At 38.6% G+C, this 24,495-nt stretch overlaps 1 protein-coding gene across 13 annotated transcripts in view; it reads right to left on the minus strand.

The window, feature by feature from the left end:
- LOC144370376 (transport and Golgi organization protein 1 homolog) overlaps positions 1-24,495 on the minus strand; it is a 176,000-nt gene that overhangs the window by 82,964 nt on the left and 68,541 nt on the right. For 5 of the 13 annotated variants that reach the window (XM_078031120.1, XM_078031119.1, XM_078031117.1 and 2 more), the window contains 2 exons: positions 1,108-1,222; positions 166-319 (listed from right to left, as the gene is read on the minus strand). The exons of 3 other annotated variants lie outside the window; for them this stretch is intronic. In XM_078031120.1, coding sequence (XP_077887246.1) covers positions 166-319; positions 1,108-1,211 — 258 coding nt within the window. In that variant the 5' untranslated portion in view covers positions 1,212-1,222. Of the gene's footprint in view, positions 1-165; positions 320-1,107; positions 1,223-10,382; positions 10,441-24,495 lie in introns of those variants that run through there. 5 more of the 13 variants (XM_078031121.1, XM_078031114.1, XM_078031122.1 and 2 more) reach the window with 5 other exon arrangements.

The following is a 24,495-nucleotide window of genomic DNA, read 5'->3' on the forward strand; positions in this document are numbered from 1 at the left end:
TTAGCTTGTATGGCACCTTGCATGTAGTTAGGTAAGAATTAGGCCAATGAAAAAAATGTGTAATTTGCAACAATGGGTGGTTAATGCTGGTCCTTTTTATTTGCATTCTCATCCAAAGATAGTACTGGTTATAAATCATGAGACTCTAAAAAGAACACATTTTACCTGGAGGTCAGGATCAGCCAAAGGTTTCTGGGCTCCCAGAGTAAAATGGTCTCTTTCTATGATCGTGTTGGTGAGCTGCAGTTTGGAGGCTGCTTTCCTATAAACTATTTCTTCCACAGTGTCTCGGCCAATCAGCCGGATGACTTTCACAGCCCTGTACGGGAGTCAAATGAGAGCAGTGTTTGAAGTCTGCAAAGCTGGGGAAAAAAGCATGCCAGGAAAATACACCCAAAAGGAAGCAAAACCAAATGCCACATTCAGGGAACAATGAAAAGGACACTGCTCATTGGGACCTGAGCATTTGTTAGAGAAATCTGGCCTCAACTTCTTCCTGAACTTTTCCCCAAAAGAGGAAGAGGAAGGAAGATGAAGTGACCACTATTGGGCCTTCATCTGTAGCCAGGATAACCCCTGGCAGGCATGTTACCTCAAGTCAAAGGGTAGCTGAACACAACTTTGTTTCCTCTTTGTGATACTGTGAATCAAACCCAGGAGAGCTTTACCATGAAGTTATAATCCTAGCCTTAAAAAAAAAAAAAGTTTTGAGACAGGGTTTAGGTAAGTTGCAAGGTTGGCTTTAAACTTGATCTTCCTGCTTGAGTCTCCCATGCTGATAATGATTACAGGCATGTGCACCCACTGGCTTTAACTTCATTTTTAAACTGAAATTTAGTTCATGAGAAACTTGAACTAAATAAATTCTAAGTTTCTTCTAATCATTTTGGAATTTAACTGTTCTTTTCAACAAAGTGAGTCTGAACTGATCATGGGACCACTGATCCCCCAACATAACTCTACAAGCCAGCAGCACAACGGGGTTCAAACCCAGTGGACTCTAACTCCAACGTGGCACTGTTGTCAGGACTACACGGTCCACCTTCCTCCCCAATCCACAGCTGCAAGCCAACAGAGCAGAAAGGTGCCAATGACTAACTCACTCACTTGTTCTGGCCAATTCGGTGAGCTCTGGCAGCTGCCCGCAAGTCATTTTGAGGATTAAAATCACTGTCAGAAAAAATAACAGTATCTGCTGCTTTTAAGTTCATGCCAACTCCACCTGAAAACCATACAAAAAAGGAGCATGATCAGCAACACACAAATAAGGAACTAGAAAACACACAAGGCAGGACTGGGTCCTACTGAAAATCTGAAATCAGTCCACCTGACTGGTTTCATCCTTCAAACTGAAATTTCTGCCCCAAACTTCAGGTTTTGACCACCCTACAGTGGTCAAAAGTGCTACCTCACCTTTCATTGCGTGAACTGGGAAAGTTTAATTATCAAATATAACAGAATGAGAGGTAAGCAGAAGAAAAGGATGCTTAAGTTAATTGCACGAAGACATTTAATATTTGTTTGAAAACCTTGATTGGATTTTGCTTCAAACAGTCTGTGAATAAGGATACAAGTTCTTTCAGAAAACAGCTCCAAAAATAAGAGGTCTGGGGGCTGCAGTTGTAGCTCATACAATATGATAGGTCCTAGCTTAAGTAAGTTCTCTCGACTTTGTGATCTTTCATCCAATTTTTAAAAAATTACAGAAATGTCTTAGATGCCAAGGGCAAGGGTGGGAAAAAACAGAAGGTGGTAGACTCTACGGGGGAAAGGGGTAGATTCTCGACTTTCTTCAAAGGAATTCTCAAGAAATTTTATTCTAAGAAGAAACTAGGAAGAAAGGAGAAAGAGGCACAGGTGGAAAACAGTTTGATTTTTTTCCTGAAAGGGTAGGTGTATCAGGAAGCCCACGGGCACACAGTTTCAGGGAAGGGAAGAACCAGTCTCACATCATACCATGGGAAGACGCTGAGAGCTAAGGTTCTAGAAGAAAACTAGAGAGTTCCCACTGGTCTTTGACTAGGTTCTGAACACACACGCATTTTCTCCTTATTTTTCCATTAAAATGGTGAAATGTTTCATTTGTAAATGGCAAACACAGTAAAATGTTTGCTTTGGCCTATGGGGGAAGAAAACTTCATTTGACAAAGAAAAGAAAATACTCTGAAAATGCTTTGAGATTTAATTAGCAAGTGACCTCACTCAGCACAGCACAGTCATTTGTCAGAAGCTTCTCTGGCTGTCCTTCCCCACCCCATCGCCACCCCTCCAATGCACACACTCTGTGTTATAGTGTGTTTTATGTTACCGAAAGGGCTCTTATATATAAATGTTTCCTTTCAAATACAAATAACTCTGACATGGTTACAGATGTTTAGCTTCCAATTAGCAGTAACCCTACACTCAAGAATGCCCCTCCTTTTGCTCCTGACCTTTTGCAAATGATGATTTCCCAAAGGAATCTGGCATCCATACAGGAGAAAGAATGGAAAGTGGGAAAAGTGCCAGAACTTTCTGCTTTCAGATACCCTATACTAGGGTACTCTCTAAACCCCATAACCTGGTTAAAAAGCAAAACAGAACTGCTCAAAAGGTAATGTAATTGCCAAAGAAGAAAGAAGCCATTTTTTAAAGTAATACTTAATTAAATGACATTAATTATAAAGCAATGATTAAATGTAATTTCAAATTTCCTTCTAGTACAAATTGTTTAAATGGAAGGTTAGATGATAGTTGGATTTACATATATAAATATATATACACTAAGCAAAAACACATTTCCAGGTTACCATTTTGCAAGCTATTGAGAGGAGGGAGCTGGAGTAGTGAGAAAATTTAGAACCTAGTGACTACCAGGATAAAAAATTGGAACATCTGGGTTTTCACTCTGCTTTGGACACTGAGTTTTTTGAGTTGGCAAGTCCCAGTAACCTCTGAGTCTCAGTCCAGTTGAGAGGCGTGCAGTAATCTACATCCAGCCCTTTGATGTGCTCTCCAGGAAGCACTCCAAGAAGGTACTTTGGAAACACAAAGTTGTTTCGATGCACTGTGCCCATGGCTTGCAAAGTGCTAACACACTGCTGAACTGCTGGCCTCTAGGTAGCCCCAAAGAGAGATTTAAAATCATGGGGTAATTCTACATTGTTTTAAAAAGATATGATAATAAACTGATGACATGAAGACAAACAGATTCTTTTTTTGTCCTCTATTAACAATGATGAGGAAGAGCTTCCAGCCTCTGTTTGTGCTGCACTGCTGGGGGTTGAACTCAGGACCTCACACCTGCCAGGCAAGTACCACTGAGCTATATCCCCTGCCCATCTACAGCCTTTCTGAAAAAAAGAATACCCTCCATCTCCCAGACTCCACTTCTTCTGTAAAGTAAAGCAAACAAATTGAGGTCTTGAAGGTCTTATAAACTTTTATCATTGTCTGAAAATCATTTCCTCAATAGCCCTGTGTGTACTCTAAGACCGTTCTGGGCATCTACAAAGCCTACAAGACATGCAGATACTAATGCCTTTCAACTTCTAGTCTCTCACTCCAATAAATTCATTCCATGTTCACTTTATGTATTTATTTAAGATGTGGTTTTGCTATGTTGCCCAGTTTGGCCTTGACCTTCTGGGCTCAAGTGATCCTCTTGCCTCTAGCCGGGAACACAGGCCTGTGCAACCACACCTGGCCCAATGTTCATTTTAATCACATATTTGTTATCCTGGCATTGTGTGACAAGAAAAATGATGTATTTTTAATTACAATACTTGTATTCTGCAATTGTATAGTTCTTGGCAGTTTATGAGATGCCTGTATACCTGTAATCTCTTTACTATGCAACATTCCTGTAGGACAAGAGGGAATTAACAGGTGAAAAATAAGATAAAAATCAGGAAGGTTAGGTAGACCCCCTGCCAGGATGTGTAAGCAGCAGTGCCCAGGACAGAATTGTGATCCATGGCTCCAAGGGAGAGTTCCTTGGCTACCCCAAGCTGTTGCTCACAACAGGAAGTTAAGAAAGCATAAAAGTATCTACCAGATATAAAAACACACGCTCATGCCAGGGGCAGTGGCACTCATCTATAATCCCAGCAGCTTGGGAGGCTGAGGCAGGAGGATCCAAGTTCAAAGCCAGCCTCAGCAACAGCAAGGGACTAAGCAACTCAGTGAGACCCTGTCTCTAAATAAAATACAAAATAGGGCTGGGGATGTGACTCAGTGGTCGAGTGCCCCTGAGTTCAATCCACCTTCCCAAACACATACACACACATTCATTTACAAGAATATGGAAAATCTCCAAATAAGTTCAGTTTTTTATAAACATTTTCAGGATTATGAAAACACACTGGAGCCTAATATAAACTATGGACTTCCTCAAAAGAGAGACTTATGAACATGTATATGTACACACACACACACACACACACACACACACACACACACACACACACACACTTTCCCATATAGTTTATCCAGGTCAAGAATCCCCAGATTCTTTGGCACACACTGGATGGCCACACAGTGTGGCAGTCAGGTGTGTGCTCTATTTCATGTGATATAACAATGGAATTAGGACACTGCTCACGGGGAACCACTAGCTCAGGGAATACATGCTGGTCACAAATCTGTGGTACCCACAGAGACACACATGCTATGGAGAAGGATAACAAAGGGAAGTGGGAGAGAGAGTTGGAATGGCTTTCTGGAGGAGAGAGTACCAAGGTATATATCATGCTTCCAACCTTTGTACCTAACACTTCAGATACCAGGCAAGTTTAGAATGCAGTATTCTGAGCACAGGAGAACTATTCTGCCGAGACCATTCTAATTTCCCCTTTCACAGGGCGCAGCGGAGTACTTATAAGGTGTTTCCCCTTGTACATTCACCCTTTGAATTGTTCCTTTCCTAAAGAATTCAAAGGTTAAGTGGCTGCAGAGCACCAAAAGTGTTTCTGCCCACCCAACCTATAGGGAGATCCGCTAAGTACCCACAGGAACCTCAGTCTTTGAAAGTCTTAGTTGGTTTCAGGCTCTAGCCAATATCCTCTTCGACTCTTCCTCACTAACATAATTATTAATGCTCCCCTGGTTCCTCCTTAATCCAAGACCCTACCTCCAGTGCTGAGCTTTGATTTTTAGGCTATACTCTCTATATAGTAGAGGTCCCCAAAGTTCAGATGATCATGGACAGGAGCCTCGACTTAATGAAAGTTAGCACTTTGGGAGCTGAGCTGAGTTCAAATAAGCTGTGTCTGACTACCCTCACGATACCTACTGAGGGAATTCAAGAATGCCTGATCATTAATATTTCTCATATGGTATGGCTGCCTGGTTTTGGGAAATGGTCACCCACTGGCAACCCACAATTGGGATGACCCTTTTGCTGAAGGTAGGGTAAGACTAAGCAGCCTCCTGGTCATACTGCTCATTTTGGTTTTTGTTTGTTTTTTAAAAAAACTTTCTTCCTATATTTATTTTGTCAAGCCAACTACCGTTTAATCTGTAATTCCCTGAACACTTGCAATGAATGTCCTTTCACCCTTGCATCCTTGGGAAACATCTCATCTGAATTCTGCTAAGGAATGACCTCAGAGTCAATTACTGTGCAGGTACTGCACTTGAACAGTTGGCTTTCAGAGCAGGGGAGGACTCATCTACCTTTCCCACAGTGTCCCTCGGGCCATCATGTCTACTAGAATGAAATAATCTTGAGAGCAGAAACAGGATCTTCATAGAGCACACAGGACAGGAGTCAAGAACATGTTCTGGAATCCAGCAGACCTAAGTTTAAATCCAAGTCCTACCACTTACTACTGTGTGACCCTGTACAAGCGAGTAAACTTTCTAAATTCTTCATATACCACATAGGGCCTTGTAAAAATTAAATGAGATAAAGCATGTAAAACACAATGCCTATCAGACAGTGATCAAAAAGTGGTAGCTATTATCAAATCTAGTAAGTGGAATAATGTGAAAACTTAAAACCTCCATTAACATATATACACTCTCTCTATTTTTCTCCAGTGTTCTGTCTCAACAACTGTCCAGGAAACAGCCCTGCCTGTACCAAAGAGGCTCTTCATGCTTACTACACCTACCCTTCTCCCTCCTCACCAAATGAGCTGCAACAAGGGGCAGGAAGCTGGGGTTTCTTTGGCACCTACTGACTATTCTCTGGGTTCAGAGTCCAAATCTATTTTCTGTTGATTCTGGTGATATTCCACCAGACTTCTTTTTCATGTGGTTTAAATCTTGTATTGAGGAAAGCATGTGCTTTTAAAAGCATGTGTATATACATATACATGTATAAAAAAGAGAAATACTAAAAAAAATAAGTTTGTATCTAGTGAATGTGAAAAGGCAGTCATTCTCTGTGTTTTGGTACTATTAACCATGTTGCAATTCCGGGCATCCCTAAAACCATTCTCTGCATTCTTGGAGAATACAGCAATGGTCAAGGTTGCCAGATTCTCTACTTGTCCTTCCTATACCCATTTTCAAGTCATCAAAAGATCTACCACCACCTGAACTAATTGCTCCTTTCCTGTAACTCAAAAAAGTTGCATTTACTGTAATTGTGCACTCTGCACAGCTCATGAATTTCCTTATTTAAATATATTTCTTAGAAAAGCAGTGGGTTCAGGACTTTTCAAGTTTGATTTTCTAAAGCCCTTCATTTGGGTATTAAGGGGAAAGTAAGAACAGTAGAGAGTACTGAGCTAAAAACTGTACATCTCCAGAAGTCTGGGTGGAAAGCCTTCTAGATCTAACAAACAAAATAAAGCAAAAATTATTATGCTTTTGGGGCTGGGATTGTGTCTCAGTGGTAGAGCGCTTGCCTAGCACAGGCAGGACCTGCGTTCAATCCCCAGCATCACATAAAAATAAAGGCATTGTGTTGTGTCCATCTACACCTAAAAAAATAAATATTAAAAAACAAAACAAAAAAAATAACCTATTATGCTTTTGAGGTAGAATGTTTAGTGTAAATCTCTGGACCTACCAAGTAGCTCAAAAGTAATACTGCTCTTTAAAAATTAAGACTCTTCATCATGTTAAAACCTTTCTAAAGTATACTTTTATGGCAGTGACATTTTATGCTGACAATAATAAGCCATGATAGAATATTTTAAAACTTCAGTGCATGACCAATTGGGACAAGCTAAACAGCAGCCTGGGCCTTAGCAGATGCATGATTTTGAGGCCACCTTGACTCTGGCTCTCAGTTACCAAGGCTTTTGTCCAGGCTGATCTGCCACAGAATATAAATTCTAGGCTATGAAAATGGGAGCTGCCAGGAGCTGGGAAGTGGTTTCCATCACCTTGATATATCTCTCTCTTTTTTAAAAATTAATTAATTTATTTTAATTAGATATATATGACAGAAGAATGCATTTGGATTCATTGTACACAATTGCAACACAACTTCACATTTCTATGGTTATACATAATGTAGCAAGAACTGGGCACAACACTCAGCCACATAATGTGGCAAGGACACAAGGTCACAGAGATAATGGCTGCTAGCATTCATGCCATTCCTTTTAGTGCAAGAAAATAAAGTAAGGGAATTTTTCCACCAAAGAAAGGGAAAGGTTTACAGTGTGGTAGTTATTTTTAAAAGCTTTTGGAAGAATGTGCTTTAATTATTTAGAATTACAGCCAGGGGCTGGGGGTGTAGCTCAGGAGGTAGAGCACTTGCCTAGTATGTGCAAGGCCATGGGTTTAATCCCCAGTATGGGGGCTGGATAAAAAGCCACAAAACAGAATTACAACCAGGTATAGTGAAACATACCTGTAATCCTATCTATTCAGGAGAATTATGCAGGAGGATAGCAAATTCAAGAGCAGCTGAGGGAACATAGAGAAACCTGTCTCAAGCTCAGTGGAAGAGCACTTGCCTAGTATGCCAAGGCTCTGGTTTCAACCCCCAGTACCCACCCCACACACAGAAAATCGGAATTACTAATATTCCTTCTCCTCCTTCTTCTTCCTTTTTCTTTGTGCAGAATTGGGAATTGAACCCAGGGGCACTCTACCACTGAGCTGCATCCCCAACACTTTTTGTTGTGTTGTTATTGTTGTTTTGCAGTAAGGGAGATTGAACCCAGGTGTGTCTTACCTCTGAGCTACTTCCCTGCTCCTTTTTACTTTATATTTTGAGACAAGATCTCACCAAATAGCCCAGGTTGGCCTCGTACTTGTGAACTTCCCACCTCAACCTCCAGAGATCCTGAGATTATAGGCATGTGCCTAGCATGATGCCCACTGTGTCAAATATTTCTTAAATAAATGAAAGGATGCATGATTTCTGTATATTAATCCCTTATTACTTATTCTTATCAAAACAGAGATGAAGTATGAAAATTATGTTTCATTTAAATTTTTCATCATTTTTTGCCTAGACAACAACAAATGCAATTTTGAAAATAAATCCATTGGTTATCATGGGGTGATACTTTTAAGTATTTTATCCCACTTTTATACTCAGATAAACCCTATACAACAAGTACACAACATTATATAAATATATGTTGGTTTTTCACTTTAGTGGGAACATGTACAAAATGATGAGTCCAAATAAAACATAACCACAACCAAATAAAAGGCCTTATACTGATTTCTTTCTGTCATGACTGTGGATGTGGAATCCTTTACAAGCAATTTAGCCCACTAATTCCAATGGTTAGAATTCGTATTTGCAGACCCCATTCACAATGAATTGACAGCCTAAATATGTTTTCTACCAATCCAATTAGTCTTTAACAAAACAAAGCCTTACAGCTTTATAAAGTACTACCTTTTAAAAGGCAAATCAGTCACAGGACTTTGAGCCAAAGGCATCCACCAAATTGTAATCTTTCTTCAAAATATAGAACCCATATCATACTGGGCTAGGTTCCACAAAGGATTTGGCAATGTCCCCTGCTGTCCTCTATCATCATTGATCACTTCAGGTCAAATTACCCTTCAGTCACTTGAAGTATCATATTTATTTAGAGAGAAGTTCAAAATGCCTGAATAAAAATCTTTAATATTTTTAATGAAAAGCAAAGATAAACATAGGTCAGAATCTTCATGGGCTTAGGAAAAAATAATAAGTCATCAGCTTTAAGGGACTATTTTGGTCATGTGAAACCTTCTCATGAAGCAGAAACACATGGTTCACTTTGTGTCTCTTTTAAGTGAGATTACTTTTGCAACATCCTAAAATTAAAATATTAGTCCTCTCATATTCCCTTCTGTAAAAGGTTATTTTAGGAGAAGTGATCTCTACAGTTTCCTTCAATAACAAGATCCTATAAATCAATGGGCATTTAAACAGTCCAGGCAGATGGCTATCTTTTTTTTTTTTTATTCTCACATATCTTCATGGTCTCTCTTGACTTGTTCCATTGCTTAATCTCATAATAATGTTGATGCTGATAATAAAAATTTTATGCCTAACACTAACCATACTCAATCTCCTTATAGTTGGAGCCAACATCCTCCAGTTTGGGCAATCTGTGGAGTTGGAGAACAAATGACCAGTGTTTTCTACATACAGGAAAACCTTTCATTAGCTCCACTGGAATCCTGTCATTAAAGCACCCCTGACTCTCCCCATCCAAGGGCCACAACAACCCAAGTCCTTTAATCACAGAAAACCTCCTCTCTAGAATCTAGTTAATTATTTTACCTCTACAGAGAGTTGAATTAATCTGTCCAATACCATCAGCAAAAACAATGATTAGTGCTACTGCTGGATGAGAGAAATTTGAGCATTTCTTTTAATATGATTGCTCTGTAGAGATTGCAATTGTTTTTGCTGAAGTTAATTAATGCCCCGAATGACCTTCCTCATATTTCGTAGCAACACTTCAAGCTAAAATCAGAAAGAATGACTTTTTAAAAATCATAAAGTACAGGAAAAGTCTTGAAAAATCCCAAGAAATTGCACTTTTCTTTTGCCTGGAAAAAATAGCACAAAAGAGCAAGGGATACTAAGATGTTAGCAAGAGACCCATCCCAGGGAAGATATCTTCTCTCAAATGAAAACTTCAGTTAGGTAAACTGAGTCATACTTCTGCATGCCTACAGTATCCCAAATAGACTACAGCCAGCCCTTTTTAAAATAAGTCCAGGGAAAGTTTTACATCCTCCTTTGGTTGACCCATGCCCACGTTTAGACTGCCACAGTCAAAAAGTACTTCCTTCTGTGTAAGTAGACTCCTTCTTGCTATAATTTAATTTTGTTTTTCTGGTTCTACATGCCAGAGAAATAAATGAATCTATGCCTAAAAGACTTGGTCCCAGAATACACTCAAAATAACAAAACAAACAACCTAGTTAAAAAAAAAATGGGTCAGGGGCTGGGGATGTGGCTCAAGCGGTAGCATGCTCACCTGGCATGCATGCGGCCCGGGTTCAATCCTCAGCACCACATACCAACAAAGATGTTGTGTCCACCGAGAACTGAAAAATAAATAGTAAAAATTCTCTCTCTCTCTCTCCTCTCTCACTCTCTCTTTAAAAAAAAAAAATGGGTCAAAGCTCTAAACAGACACTTCAACAAAGAAGATATATGGATGGAACATAAACACATGTAAAAGATGCTCAAGATCCCCAGTTGTTTGGGAAGTTCAAATTAATACCCCAAGTAGACATAACTACATACTCACTAGAAAGGCTAAAATGAAAAACATCGAGCACACGAAGTGTTGGCTAGGACATGGAACAACTGGAACTCTCATACTCTGTTGGTGGGAATGTAAAATAATACAGTCACCTTGGAAAACAAATTGTTCAATTTCTTAAAAAGTTAAACATACACCAACCATATAGTTCACCCATTCCACTTCTGTATGTTTACTCTAGAGAAATGAAAGCACGTCTAGAATATGACTTGTACATGAAATCTTCATAGCAACTCATTTATAATGGTCCCAAATTGGATACAAGATAAATGTCTAAAATGGTTGAGTACATAAATAAACAGTTGAGTACATAAATAAATATATGGTAGATCAATATGATGGAATTCTATTTGATGATAAAAAGAAAAAAAATTCATGGGTACTTGTAACAAATGGCTGAATCTCAAAATAATTAGGCTGAGTGAAAAAGTCAGACAAAATAGAACGCGTACTGTATGATTTAATTTACATGAAATACAAAGAAGTGCAAATTAACTTAGAGTGACAGAACCTGGAACAGCCAATGCCAGCAATGGAGTGGCTGTGTAAGGACTACAAAGGGTGAAGGATATGTTCACTATCTTGACGATGGTGATGGTTTTAGGTTGTATATAAACTTATCAAACTATACATTTTAAACATGTGCAGTGTATGTCAGACCTCACTGAAACTGTTCTTAAAGAAAATCCTATCATATCCACTAGAAAAGTTGAGGTATAATCCTGTCTTCTTTTCTCTTCTCTTCCTCTAGCCCTATCTCTGGAACATCCTGTCTTCTCTCCCTCAGATTAAACAAGTCCAGTTATTTCTTTTAAACTTTTCCAACCAGAATTAACTTTTCCTTGTGCTCTCTTAAAAAATCAAATCAATAAATACTTAAGTCCTAATAATCACATAAGAACTAAAAACCAAAAATGTTTTTAGGACAATGTTCTGAAGCTTCCACATGCTCTCTTCTAGACAATCTCAGAGAGATTAAGTAACTTGCCCAAGCTCATAAAGGAAGTGAGTGAACAAGCTGGATTCAAAGTCAGGTGCCTCTAACTCAAAAGCCTACACTAGGAGCTGGGGTTGTGGCTTAGCGGTAGAGCGCCCGCCTAGTATATGTGAGGCCCTGGTTTCCATCCTTAGCACCACACAAAAATAAATAAATAAAATAAAGGTATTATGTACAACTAAAGAAAGAAAGAAAGAAAGAAAGCCTACACTAATATTGAAACTGATGCACTCCAATTCTAAGGCATTTTTACCATCAAAGAATTGAGCAATAATATATATTAAAAAAAATTCAGCTGTATTACTTTTAAGTGTACATACAACTCAAATTATTCAACCAAGAGATGCCAAATCTGATGGACCGTCTTCAATAAACTCATCTGCATTTGGTGGTACAATTTTCCATGTGAGCTATTAAGGTAAAACAGATTTTCTCTTCTTCTTGAGTAGATTAAACCAGTTTTATATATTAAACACCCCCCAAAGTTGCCTTTTCCATAGCAAAAAGGTAACTTTGATTCAAACCAGTTTGAATCATCCCAAATTCTGAAAAAACCAAGCCAAATCAGTGACTGTCCTCACTGGATATAGTCCAAATGAATGCACAATGGAAACAGCTGTGCAAAGTCCAAAGATGAAACAAAAATGAGCACACACACGTACCCTGCCACTAATTTAAAATGTACTAGTGTTACAAGTATACAGTTTCAGTGGTGGTGTTATGTTTGTTCAGAAGCATGGTACATTATTGTAAAGCTGAAGCTATCTAGCATTTAATTAGGTTACTAATTATGGGGAGACTCATATTACCTTCAAGTCTTTTCCTGGATTGTGACCATGCCTTAATGTATTAATTTCATGATGACTATATTTTAAGATGGGGCACATTTAAATGCAGAGTACTGGTCACATTCTCCAAAATGTCCACATGATAAGATTTTAGCTATGTATAGTTTGAGACATTTATTAGAAAAAATCACTGTTAATTCTCACTCCTAATTTTAATAGTCAAGAGATATTTTACATTGCATTTTAAGTATAAGTTAGCATTTCACAGTCTTCACCCAAAGTATACATACAAATGTCAACAGAAACAAAAAAACATTAAGTGACATTCTGTATTTCCATTTGTGTCCAATCAACTAATAAATTCAGCCTTAATGCACTATCATCTTACTCCCTAGCTCTCCTTTATGCCTATCAGAAATAAAATAAAGTCAGTGTAAAATGTATGAGTCATTATTCTTCAGTCATGCCAAAGCCATAACCTTTAACCTAAGATTACAAATAAAGTGCTATGTGTGAAATTCAATACTGTTTAACTTTGGGGTGTTAAGGTCTAATAAATATAACATTTCGGAAGAAAATTAAAACATTCTGGATCAATTCCATTCATTTTCATGATTTCCTCAGTAGATTTCTACGGCTTTGACTAAGCTTGCTAGTGTGCAGATCTGGGATAAACTGATGAAGTTTGGCATCATTTAGTTTATAATCTGTATCACCAGTTAGTACAAGGCACAGAAATGTTCATTCCCCTATCCACTTCCAAGTACTTCATTTATTATCTAAACAGTTATTCTGACAAAACCATTAGTCAAGAAGAAAGTAAAGATATATTATTTTTTAAACGATGCAACTTTCACACCAGACTCCTTTAACCACCCGTGCTATTTCTGGCAAAGTTTTTATTTCCTAAAGAATACATCCCCTGTCGCCATTCCAATTTTTTCTTGCCTATGAAAAGGCCAGGGCTTGTTTTTAATTAGTTTTCACTCAAAGTGAGCTTTTATATATTTCAAGATTTACCTTAACTTTTCCCTAAGTCCCTCATTTTTCTAGCCTCTTCTAAGGAAATACTAAATTTAAATATGAGCAAGCGCCTGCAAAAATCAAACTGACTTTATCAGCTAACTTCAAGTGATGACAGTGATGAACCAGGAGACATGCACACAAGGTAAAAACAAGACACTTTACATTGGAGCTCTGAGCGAGGGCTTTTGGAGTTAATAAGTACTAACTTTCATGATTTAGAATGAGGTATATTCTCTTATTCGCTTTTTCTTTCTTTTATTCTTCAAATTCGTACTGCAGGTATATTACCAGATAACATGCTTGTAGGATTTTGTCTTATGAAAAACACAATGTTCTGGTCTTCAGAAGCCCACATCACCAGTGAGCTGAGAGGGTGGGTTGAATTATGTCCATAGTCTTGTTAGCAAAGATGGGTTTGGCTGCAGACCAAACCGAATAAAACAACATGAGGTCAGATATGAACTTGTTTAGTAAAGAAACATAACTTTGTCAACCATTTTAGCCATTTTTAGGAATACAGTTCAGTGGCATCAAGTATATTTACTAAAACTACCAAGTAGTATTACTTTAGATTCAACTGGACTCCAGCCTCAATGTCTGGATATACAGTCAATCACTGCTTGATGCTCATGGCTTCACAGAGATAAATGCCATTCTATTTCCAGGTAACCTCCTCAATATTCAGAGCCAGAGCTCAATCAGCACAGTATAGTTGTCTACTGAGGTGAGGAATAGGCTGCCCAAACCAAGCATTTGTCTATTTCCTTCCAGATGAAGATAGAAACTTTGATCTTCTCTTCCTTGCCATTAAGCAAAGAAGAAACCCACTATTTCCTGACCTTTGGGAGTTTTGCAAACTTCAGACTGCAGTTCAGAACACAGACAAGAAACTGTCCAAGAAAAACATGCCCCAAATGAACAGGATATAAACAAAGCTGTAATGAGGTAATTAATGGTAGGGACTTGACTCCCCTCACTTTGCTTCTCTGATAACAATCTGGCATTTTATAAGCATCCTCTTTATCTGGAAGGATTCACTATGTTCTGCTGCCTGGAACTATTCTGGGAGGGGACAAAGACATGCTTTCATCTTGGAAAGGAAATGGAACTACATCTAGAAGGGGTAAGGAAGAGTCAAAGCCGTAAAAAGACCTCCAAGTCTTTGTTTGACAGAAGGGAGAAGTAAATGGAAAATAGGATGCCCTGTTTCCCTGAAAGCATAGAAGCAAGTTCTAATGGGAAAGAAGTCACAGAGTCCTCAGCCAGGCCACAAGAGTGATGACTGTGCTTCCCGCCTTTGTTCCAATTCTGCACCTTCTCCCCATAGTCATCTAATTATCTTTCTTTCAAAACCAAAGAAACTTAAACTAATTTATATCATGGCATAAGTGACTATAATAACATAAAAGTCATTTACCTCCCACTGTGATGTCCATTTTCTTAGAAGGGATGAAATCCAAATACTAAAAGAATAAAAGTCTACCTGGGTCTTTAAGACCTGGCTTAAGATGAAGGCTGCATTTGAGATATCTGGGTGGGGAGAGGGCACTGCCTAAGATTTCTCAAGTCATTTCACACAGGTTGTTACTACATTGGGCAGGGTGTGTGATAAAGCTGGCCCTGGTCAATGACTAGAGTGGGTTTGATCTGGCCCCTCTAATGGTTTCACTTCTAAGAGAAAAGGGAACTGCTATGGGAGAATTAATTTATAGTAAAGAATGATGCCTTGTTTCCCCTCCAAAACATGGCCTCTCCACTTAAATCTCACAACAAGCAGCCAAGTTCTTCCCAGTTATGGAAGAACTTGGGAAAAATAGGGCTTTGAATTCCCTATCCTATTTAGGCCTCAGGAATATTTATTCAAGGTTGAGCCAGGGTATCTGGCCAATTCCAAACCCACAGCCTGGGGTTTCTAAATCAGAGTGTGGATTGCCCAGTGACACTAGTTCCCTTCTGTCAGGCTGAGTAGCAATCCTGTGGAGTCACCTATGTTCATACTCAGGGCCCTGGTGACAATTCACAGTGCTTCAGGTAAGGAGTAGGGCATAAAGAAGTGGCTCTGCTGGCTGGCTTTCAATAGGGAGTTCTATCAGGACATGGTATTCTAAGGCTGCCACTTTAGAGATGTGTTCAACCAGGTAGCAGAATGCTGATCCTTCTCTAGTCTTTCTCCTATGTCCAGTTTCAATCTCTTATGAATTAAATTCTTAAATATCTTAAATCATGTAGTTTTTAAAAAAAGGTTAAAGAAAATAATTGTATTATATTAATTATATAATACTGAAGCTTAACAAGAAAACCTGTTTCTCTTCACTAGATTTATACAAGTTATAGTAAGTATAAATAAATTCTACTTTTTGTTTAATCTACACTGAAATGGAGCTGCACCTTCAACTCTCATTTCACAGGAAAGAAGGAGTCTTTGTGGGAAAATAAATAAATAAGTAGCCCGGCAAGAACCAAACCAATACTACTCACCCATCACCCACACAGACAGCTCAAGGGACTCCCTAGATTCATGTTTGAAAATAGTTTCCAGCCACTGCTTTGAAAATTATTTCTTTTCTGTGTGACACATCCTTCAGTAACAATTCAGTTTTTCCTTGGCTACCTAGATATATTTCCATAGTTTGTGCCAAAACAGATGACTTCTTCCTGTACAGTTCTAATAATCAAAAAAGAGCAGATTTATTTATAGAGCAGCACCTTTCATACAAATATATACTTTATTAATGCTCTCACTTTATATACTGAGCAGGAAAATCTCACTACTAGGGTCATGCCTAATTTTCATTCTAAGGCTGAACTAAAGTTTCCCTATGGGGGCTGGGGTAGTGGCTCAGTAGTAGAGTGCTTGCCTAGTGTGAGGCCCTGGGTTTAATCCTCAGCACCACATAAAAACAAAAGCATTGTTTCGATCTACAACTATACACACACACACACACACACACACACACACACACACACACGATATTTATATAGAAATATAAAGTTTTCCTATGTGTCTAAGAGTTTTCATCTACAGCTGAGAGAAATCTTTGATTTCTTGTAGCTGGTAGTCGGGGCAAAATGGCCTAGCCAAGTGTTCTCCCTGCTGCCAAAAGCCTCAGAGGAGCCTACCTCGCCCTCAGTGTGCCCTCACCTCAAGTTGGTGAAGGAGGGAAGTGGGACTAAGCACAAGGAAAACTCAAAATTAAGGAACCAAAGGAGGTTTTAACCACTTCATAGACCTTACGGTCAGCCAAATGCTCCTGCCATGTATCTGTCAGAGAAGTTCCTCAAAGTTACTACCTGCAATTTGGAGTAACATTAGTAATTTAAACACATCACTGATTCAGATTTGAGTTTTTCCAAATCAGTTCAGAATTACCATATAAGAAAACATAGGTAATTTTATAAATTTTCATTGAAAGCCTTGTGATTCTATTTTCTAAGAGAATAAAAACAGGGATGATCAGAAAGGTTACTGTATGTGAAAGTACTTTGTAAATTCAAATTCTACATAAATTTTTGTTACTATTGCTTTTTTCTTTCCTTTTAGCAACTCTGGAGATTCTCAAAAATTATGTAAGATTTCAACAGTGGAAACTTAACATGACACACTGAAGACAGATAGGAAACATTTTTTAATGGTTTAAAAGGTATGCATAAATAGCAACCCACAAATAATCTCATTAAGATTTTATGCTTCTTAGCCTCAAGCCACATTTTCTATTTACTAAGACACTTATAACTGCAATGACCCATGATTTCCTATACTAAGGAAATTTTCTTTTGTAAGAAATTCTCAGAACTTCAGTTAAGCCAGTTTTATTTAGCAACCTGTCACAACCACTTGGACCTAACTGCAACTTTTTCTTCTTTTTCTGTGGATTTCAGATAGAAAAAGAGACCACTGCCAATGCAATGCCCAAGGGGGCAAGTGTTTCAAGAAAGAAAAGTCTAAATATTTGTTATTTAAAACCACAGGTTAACTCTGGCACGTGGAGAACTAGCTTGTCTTACATCACAGAGCATCATGGATAGCTAGTGGAAGGACTTGCTATGGGGTGAGGAGTTAGGATAGCCAAGACAATGGCAGATGGGTTCTAGAGTCAGATCACCTGGATTCAAATCCATGCCTTATCACTTACCAGCAGACTGAGGTAGGGCATATTTCTAATTTTCTTCTGCCCAGACTTTGCCCTCCCTCAGTAATAATAACAATGATAATAAGCTCACAGTGACTTTTGTGATGATTAAATGAGTTAGTATGTGTAAGGTTCTAAAACAGTGCCTGGCCCATGGTAAACATTTGCTAATTGTTATCATTAATCACTAATTAGGATGAAAAAAATCAGAGTACAAAAGATAGGGACAAGAAGTGTCACAGCACATCATGACAGAACCCTGGGTCTGACTCAACACTGCATTTTTCTAGTGCCTGACACTTTGATGTTCCCAATAAATACCTGTTGAGTGAGTGACTCATAGTCCCTGATTCCTTCCACAGTCATTTTTTCACTGTGGACACATTAGATTTATTCCTTCTGGACTCTGGAGTGTCATCTTTTTTTTTTTTATCTCCAAAGAAAGTTACCAATGCCTGCCACTTGCTACCTCAAACTGATGATAATCAATATAAGAAAAAAAATCATTTCACACTCCCTAAAGGGCTTTGGGAAGAAAGTGATATATATATTTTTAAAGACAAATGTTCCTTTGTTATTGAGTAGGCAGGAGGGGTGGGCGTGTAGCTCAGTGGTGGAGTGGCCCTGAGAGGTACAGTGCCTAGCAGGCATCAGGTCTGGGTTCCATTCCCAGCACTAGAGGGACAAAAAAATGAAGAAGAGAAAGAAGAAGGAGGAGGAAGAGAAGGAAGAGAAGAAAAGAAAAGAAAACCGAGCAAGCATGAGGAGTCAGTTACGGTGGAGAAGCCTCTGTGAGTCCAGATTCCATCATTTTCTTTGGAGAAGGGAACTTCTGCCAGGTGGATGGAGTGTGATGTCAGGCATTACATGTGACGAGGAGAGGACTGGATGTTCAGCCCTCAGTGTGCCAAGGTAACTGAAACTGCTAACTTATGGGTGCCTGTGGCACAGGCAGAAGAAGCTGTCCAATAGGTGGTATATCACTATAACCCCAGTGATTTGGGAGACTGAGGTAATAGGATTTCAAGTTTGAGGCCAGCCTCAGCAACTTTGTAAGATCCTAAGCAACTCAGTGAGATCCTGTCTCCAAAAAATAAATAAATAAATAAAAGGGCTGGGGATGTGGTTCAGTGGTAGAGTACCCCTGGTTTAATTCCCAGTTGGTGGGGGGCAGGGGGGTGGGCAAGCTTCATTTGATTCTATGAGTTCCAGATCTAGAATTGACTTATCAGTGTAGGTGTGTGGCAACTCCAGAGTGCATAAGATCAAAAAAGAAGTGGGCTGAGGGCAAGACAAAGAGGTGCATCAATATCTGAAAGGCAACAGGAGGAAGCAGAAAGAAGTGGCCAGAGAAGGTCACTGAGGAAAGAGTATCATATGAAAGGAAGTTTGCAATAGTGTCAACTCCAGATACAAACCAAAAAAGATGACTGCAAAGCATCCAATGGCTTTTTTAACTAGGAGGTCACTACAATTTCACCTTTCTAGATACAGTTTCAGCGCAGTGGTAGAAGGAGTTGGCTGCAGTAGTCTGAGGAATGATTAGGAGGGGAGGAAGTAGGAGCCTATGAACACAGAACTTTTTCTAACATCTGACCACAGAAGATGGACTGCAGACCTCTCTTCTCTTTCAAACAAGAGATGAGACCCAGGATGTTAGACAAGGGCACAGAACAGGCCCTCAGTAAATATATTTAATGGTGATGAAGAATGGTCACAAATTCAAGTGAGATGAGAACACATGGTAAAACAAATGCTTATTAATGCTGACCTATGACCATTTACTCTTTTCTCTCTTTCATGAGAGGGGTCCATCCAATTTCATATATATTTTACATATTTTCAATTCATGTAGTCATGCAATAGTGCAAACATTCTCCAATGCCAATAAATAAACTTCTTGATCATAAACATAAAAAAGAGAACATATACTATAAAAAAGAGGATGTCTGTAACTGGCTTGGAGGGAGACAAGCAGCGGAATGTCTCAATGTTCCAGGTGAGTGAGAAAAATAAGCTAAGGAGGAACAAGCAAAAGCATGCAGGTCACAATGCATCTAGTCCAGCCAATGTGACTAATGAAGCTTGTTTTAACTAGATTATAAATGAAGGAGTCCCTGCTTAGCTAAGGTTTTGCTTTCTGCAATTTCAGTTACCCATGGCCCAAAAATACCACATGGAAAATTCCAGGAATAAACAATTGATACGTTTTAGTTTGTGTACCATTTTGAATAGCATGAATAAATCTCATGCAACCCTGCTCTGTTCCACCAGAGACATGAGTCAGCCCTTTGTGTAGCATATCCACAATATAGATGCTACCCACCTGTGAACAGCCAGCCACCTCACTTATCAGACTGACCATGGTAGTAATGAGTGCTTGTGTTCAAGTCATAACAACAGTGATGCTTGAAATTCAGATATGCCCAAGATAAGATGATTCCTAAAAAGTAGAAGTTCTCAACTTAATAAGGAAAGAGAATAATCAGGTTGGTGGTAAGATTTATAAGAACAAATGAAGTAGTCCCTGTGAAACTGTAAAGAGAGAAAAAAGAAATTCATGCTAGTTTTTCTGCCACAATTCAAGTTACAGCTATAGTGTGTGGTATTATAGTAACAAACATAGTACACGTAGGATCTGGTACTTTATAGTTTCAGGCACCAGTGGGGGTTTTGAACTTGTCCCCTGAGAATGAGGTTGGGCAGGAGGGTTACTATAGTCTAGCAAGGGTCAAGACTCAGAAGCAGAGTAGAAAAAAACTATGCCAGTCAGGGAAAGATAACCAAAACATATTATAATGTTATTTTTCCATGTCTTCATTTGAAGCCTACTATAATTAATCTTTGTCTGCCTATTTATTCCCTAATTCATATCTGTTTGAAAAGAAAAATATACATATATACTTCTGGACTTAAAATGATCCCTACTACATAGGATAAAAAACTGCATATTGTCAGCATTTGGAACTTGGTACTGTGAAATTCTTAAGTTAGAATTTAAAATGCCTGCTGAGCACCTTGTCTACTATTTTTGAGAAAATATTTATGGCCAAGAAAATGACAGTTCCTTTTGGAAAAATATTGCTAAAGCATTTAAAAATTTTAATATTACTAAATTTAAACTTTCCCCCATTACTATTCAGTATTCCCACAAGAGTAAAATGCCATCTTTGGGGCAAATACTGTTCTTATTCCATATCAATGATTTCTCCTGTTAAACAATAAGCCATTTATTTTTGTGAATTTCTTGGGTCACCCATGGTTCAAGTAGAAGCAAAGCTCTTTATGATGACTTCCAAGTTATGAATCATAAAGCTCTATCACAATCTCCCCCTTGTTGGGCCCCACTGTCTGCAGAGTGCATGGCCTGACTTTGTTCTCACATGAAATCACCATGAGTGACTTCTAAAAGTCCTCGAGATGGCAAGCTGAATTTCCTTTTTTCCCCTGCTCTGCTACTTGAGGAAGCTTTCTGGACTTTCTGGAACCCACTAAGCCTTATCCTTAGGATAGATATCCTATAAGGAAGTGGTTAATATACATGGTCAGGCCTACAGGCTGTTGTTCTATCTCACCAGCTAGACTGGATATTCTTTTTGAGGATGAAGACCTTTTTCTTTACTTAGCATTTTGCCCAAGACCTAACACCACTAAGTACACAAGGAATGTTTAGCCAACAATCAACTGATTGGATTCTAAGTTTTAGAGTGAATGGCAGCAATAGGCCACAGATTATCATCATTGTCAGAAATTTCACCTAAGAATGAGATTGTTTGCAGATCAAATAACTTGTTCTAACATGACCTGAATTGGCCTGTTAAAGTAACAGATAACATTTAAGAAAAGCTCTTCCCTACAAGTTTTGTTTTTCTAGCTTGCTTTGTCAATGCATTCCATAAGAGGTGAACTCCTCATTCCTCTTGCTCAAAGACATACTTAGAAAAAGGTCTTAAAGAGATCTGTCATCAGAGATGAAATTGGCTGGGCCCTCTTTAGGAACCGAGAGGGGAAAAAAAATTGGTGTCAGACAACAGAATATATTTTTATGCAAACAGCCATAGAATACAAAAAACATGATTTCATTTCACATGCTGAACCTCAGCTACTGCTACATAGAACTCGGAAGGCCACAAGCACAGCTCTCCAAATAAAAACTAGGCAGAGCCACAGTAAGGAGGCAGAGTAGGCAGTTGCCCAGTGTGATTCCACCAGCACTGGGAAAGAACCTTCCAAACGCTGCTTCTATGTCTTCTTTATTTAAGTCCTAAAATGCCATCACCAAAGTCTCATGGCTTTATTTCAAATATATGTCCCTGTGATACAATCAGCCTCAAAGAAACTAACACTGGGGTCATTGACATGTCTGTGGAAAAAAAAAAAAGAGTGGGCATAATTTAGTCTATAGGCAAAGAGGAAAAGTGAGCAACTGAAAACCCCTTGAGCAGAAATGAACATCTCACCTTGACATCTGGCCCAAAGCCTGGCCTGGTGTCACACAGTCACACTACTTAAACCCAGAGGTCAGGGTTTCCAGACTGATGAGGTAGCAGGTTCCTTCTTTCACCAACAACTCTTAGCAAATGAGGATGGTGTAGGGAGACTCATTTCCTGTACCCTGTTTCCCTAAGCCTCCTGGAAATCAGTGGTAACCACAGGAAGGGTGGAGTCTGGGAATTCTATGCTGGGGGAAGAGGATATTCTACATTAACAGTACTGGGAAAGCCCTATTCTTGAGTGTTTCTACTTTTGTAATGGGCAAGGCTTGAGGACTCTGCTACTCTCTCTGCAGTGATCTCCGTTCAAAAAGTTCCTCTGGTAAGTTTGGACCACAAAGAGTTATCTATTTCAATCAATTCAGAAAAGCATCTCTAACTTCTCAAAGACTCAGATATTTCTTATGCTTCTCAGAAAACAAATGTGGCTTAAGCCAACATCTGGAATAGAGAAAAATATAGCAACCACACACACAAAAAAAAGATAATTAAATTAATAAGGAATGCTTTTCAGACATAACATCACATAGGCCAAAAAATGTTTTAAGAACAAAGTTATAGAAGTTATTTAGAAGCTAAATTTAGGTGAATTAATTCCTGGAGGGCACCATTTAGGAGCAGATCACCATAACCTTGCAGGCCACGTTAAAAACTGCACCCCTTTCTTTGGGAAACTGAAGATCCATTTAAAAATCTGCAAATATGCATCAAATATGCTTCCATTAAAGGAAGATTCTATCATGTAATTCACTGCCCATTTAGAATCTACTAAATTCCGAGTGGTTCCACTGTTTTGAAATAAGACATCCCAAATAGATGCCTTGGATAGTCATCTAACCCAAATACAGACACACTGCAGAAACCCTTCACAAAATATTCTCAACGTATGATCAGTTTTCCTCAAACACTATGGACAGCTCAGCATTAGGAAAATTTTTATGTCCTTGATGGAGAAGGCTGACTTTCACAGAACTCTTTTTTATATTAAAAGCTGAAATCTCCAACTATTTTATCGAGAAGGAAAAAAAAAAGAAAGAAAGAAATTGTGTGCCTTCTGCCCTCAAGTATGTAAAGACAATCAAGTATGTAAAGACAATCACCACGTTGCCTCTAAGTCTTCTCCATTCTAATGATTTCCAGATGTTTAGCTTCCTCCTTATGTTGGTCACCTCCCCTGGATAAATATTAGTTTATCAATGACCCTTCTAAAATGGGGATCCCAGAGCAGAATAATAAACAGAATAATGTGGGGTTTAGTTTAAGCAACAGAGTTCAGGGGGATTATTGCCTCTGCTATCAAAAAGTGGCAATTGTCACACTACAATTGTCACAGGTCACAAGGAAATCCCATTCCACAAGACTTTTTTGTTGTTTACTTTTCATAAAAACTTCCATGAAGCCAGATATCCCTCATTTTGCATGTGTATGATTTTTAATTGAAAAAATCAGAATATGATACATATCTCTATTAAATGTTATCTTGATAGTCTCAGCCCATCAATCTAAAGCTATTTTGAATATTACTTTTCAATTATGGACTATATCAGACATATAAACAATCAAACAAAAACAACACATCACAAATTAAATGGAAACTAGAGTATATGGCTTTCAACTGAACCCTTCCCCTCCAGCCACACAGAAGTAATAGCCACACAGAGGTAACGGCCACAAGGCTGAAATTGTGTTTGTCATGCCTATGCTTGAAAACTATTTTGATTTTCTATTCCCTTGCCTGTAATGTTTACTTCACACACAAATTTGATAAACATGCAATCTAGTCTGTTTTCATTTAAGTAAATCAAATATTAAATAAAGCTGCACTGTCTATATCCACCATCCTAGTAATCCCATTAACAATGAGGTGACTCAGGCATGACTTACTCTTAGGGAATCCTTACTAGTTCTCTGCAAGTGATACATTTAATGATCCAGTCTGATATCAACACAACTGGTTTGGTCATTAATAAAATATTTTCCTTTCTAGTGAAAAATCCTTCTGTAGGCCCCAGGCATAACATTCCCATCCTACACTTTCCTCAAATTACTGACATGATTCTGGGCTCACTTGCACATCATTTATCTGGGTACAGGTATGTGGTCTCACTCATAGGCCACGATGTCTCTTTTCTAGCAGTTTACCTATATCTGGCCTCAGGAGTTTCTAGTTTATTAGCAGAGACATGCCAAAGCAGGATGAAAAAGTCTGTTCTCAGATTTTGAATGTTACCAACACAAAGAAACATAAGGTGGTGGATACGCCACTTACCCTGATCTGATTATTAACTCTGTATACATGTATACATGTATTGAAAGGATACATTGTTGCCCTACGTAAATTACATATACACATTTATCAACTGAATATTGAAGAAATATATTTAAGGA

This window comes from Ictidomys tridecemlineatus, chromosome 14, assembly GCF_052094955.1.
Source record: "Ictidomys tridecemlineatus isolate mIctTri1 chromosome 14, mIctTri1.hap1, whole genome shotgun sequence".
Classification (NCBI taxonomy): domain Eukaryota; kingdom Metazoa; phylum Chordata; class Mammalia; order Rodentia; family Sciuridae; genus Ictidomys; species Ictidomys tridecemlineatus.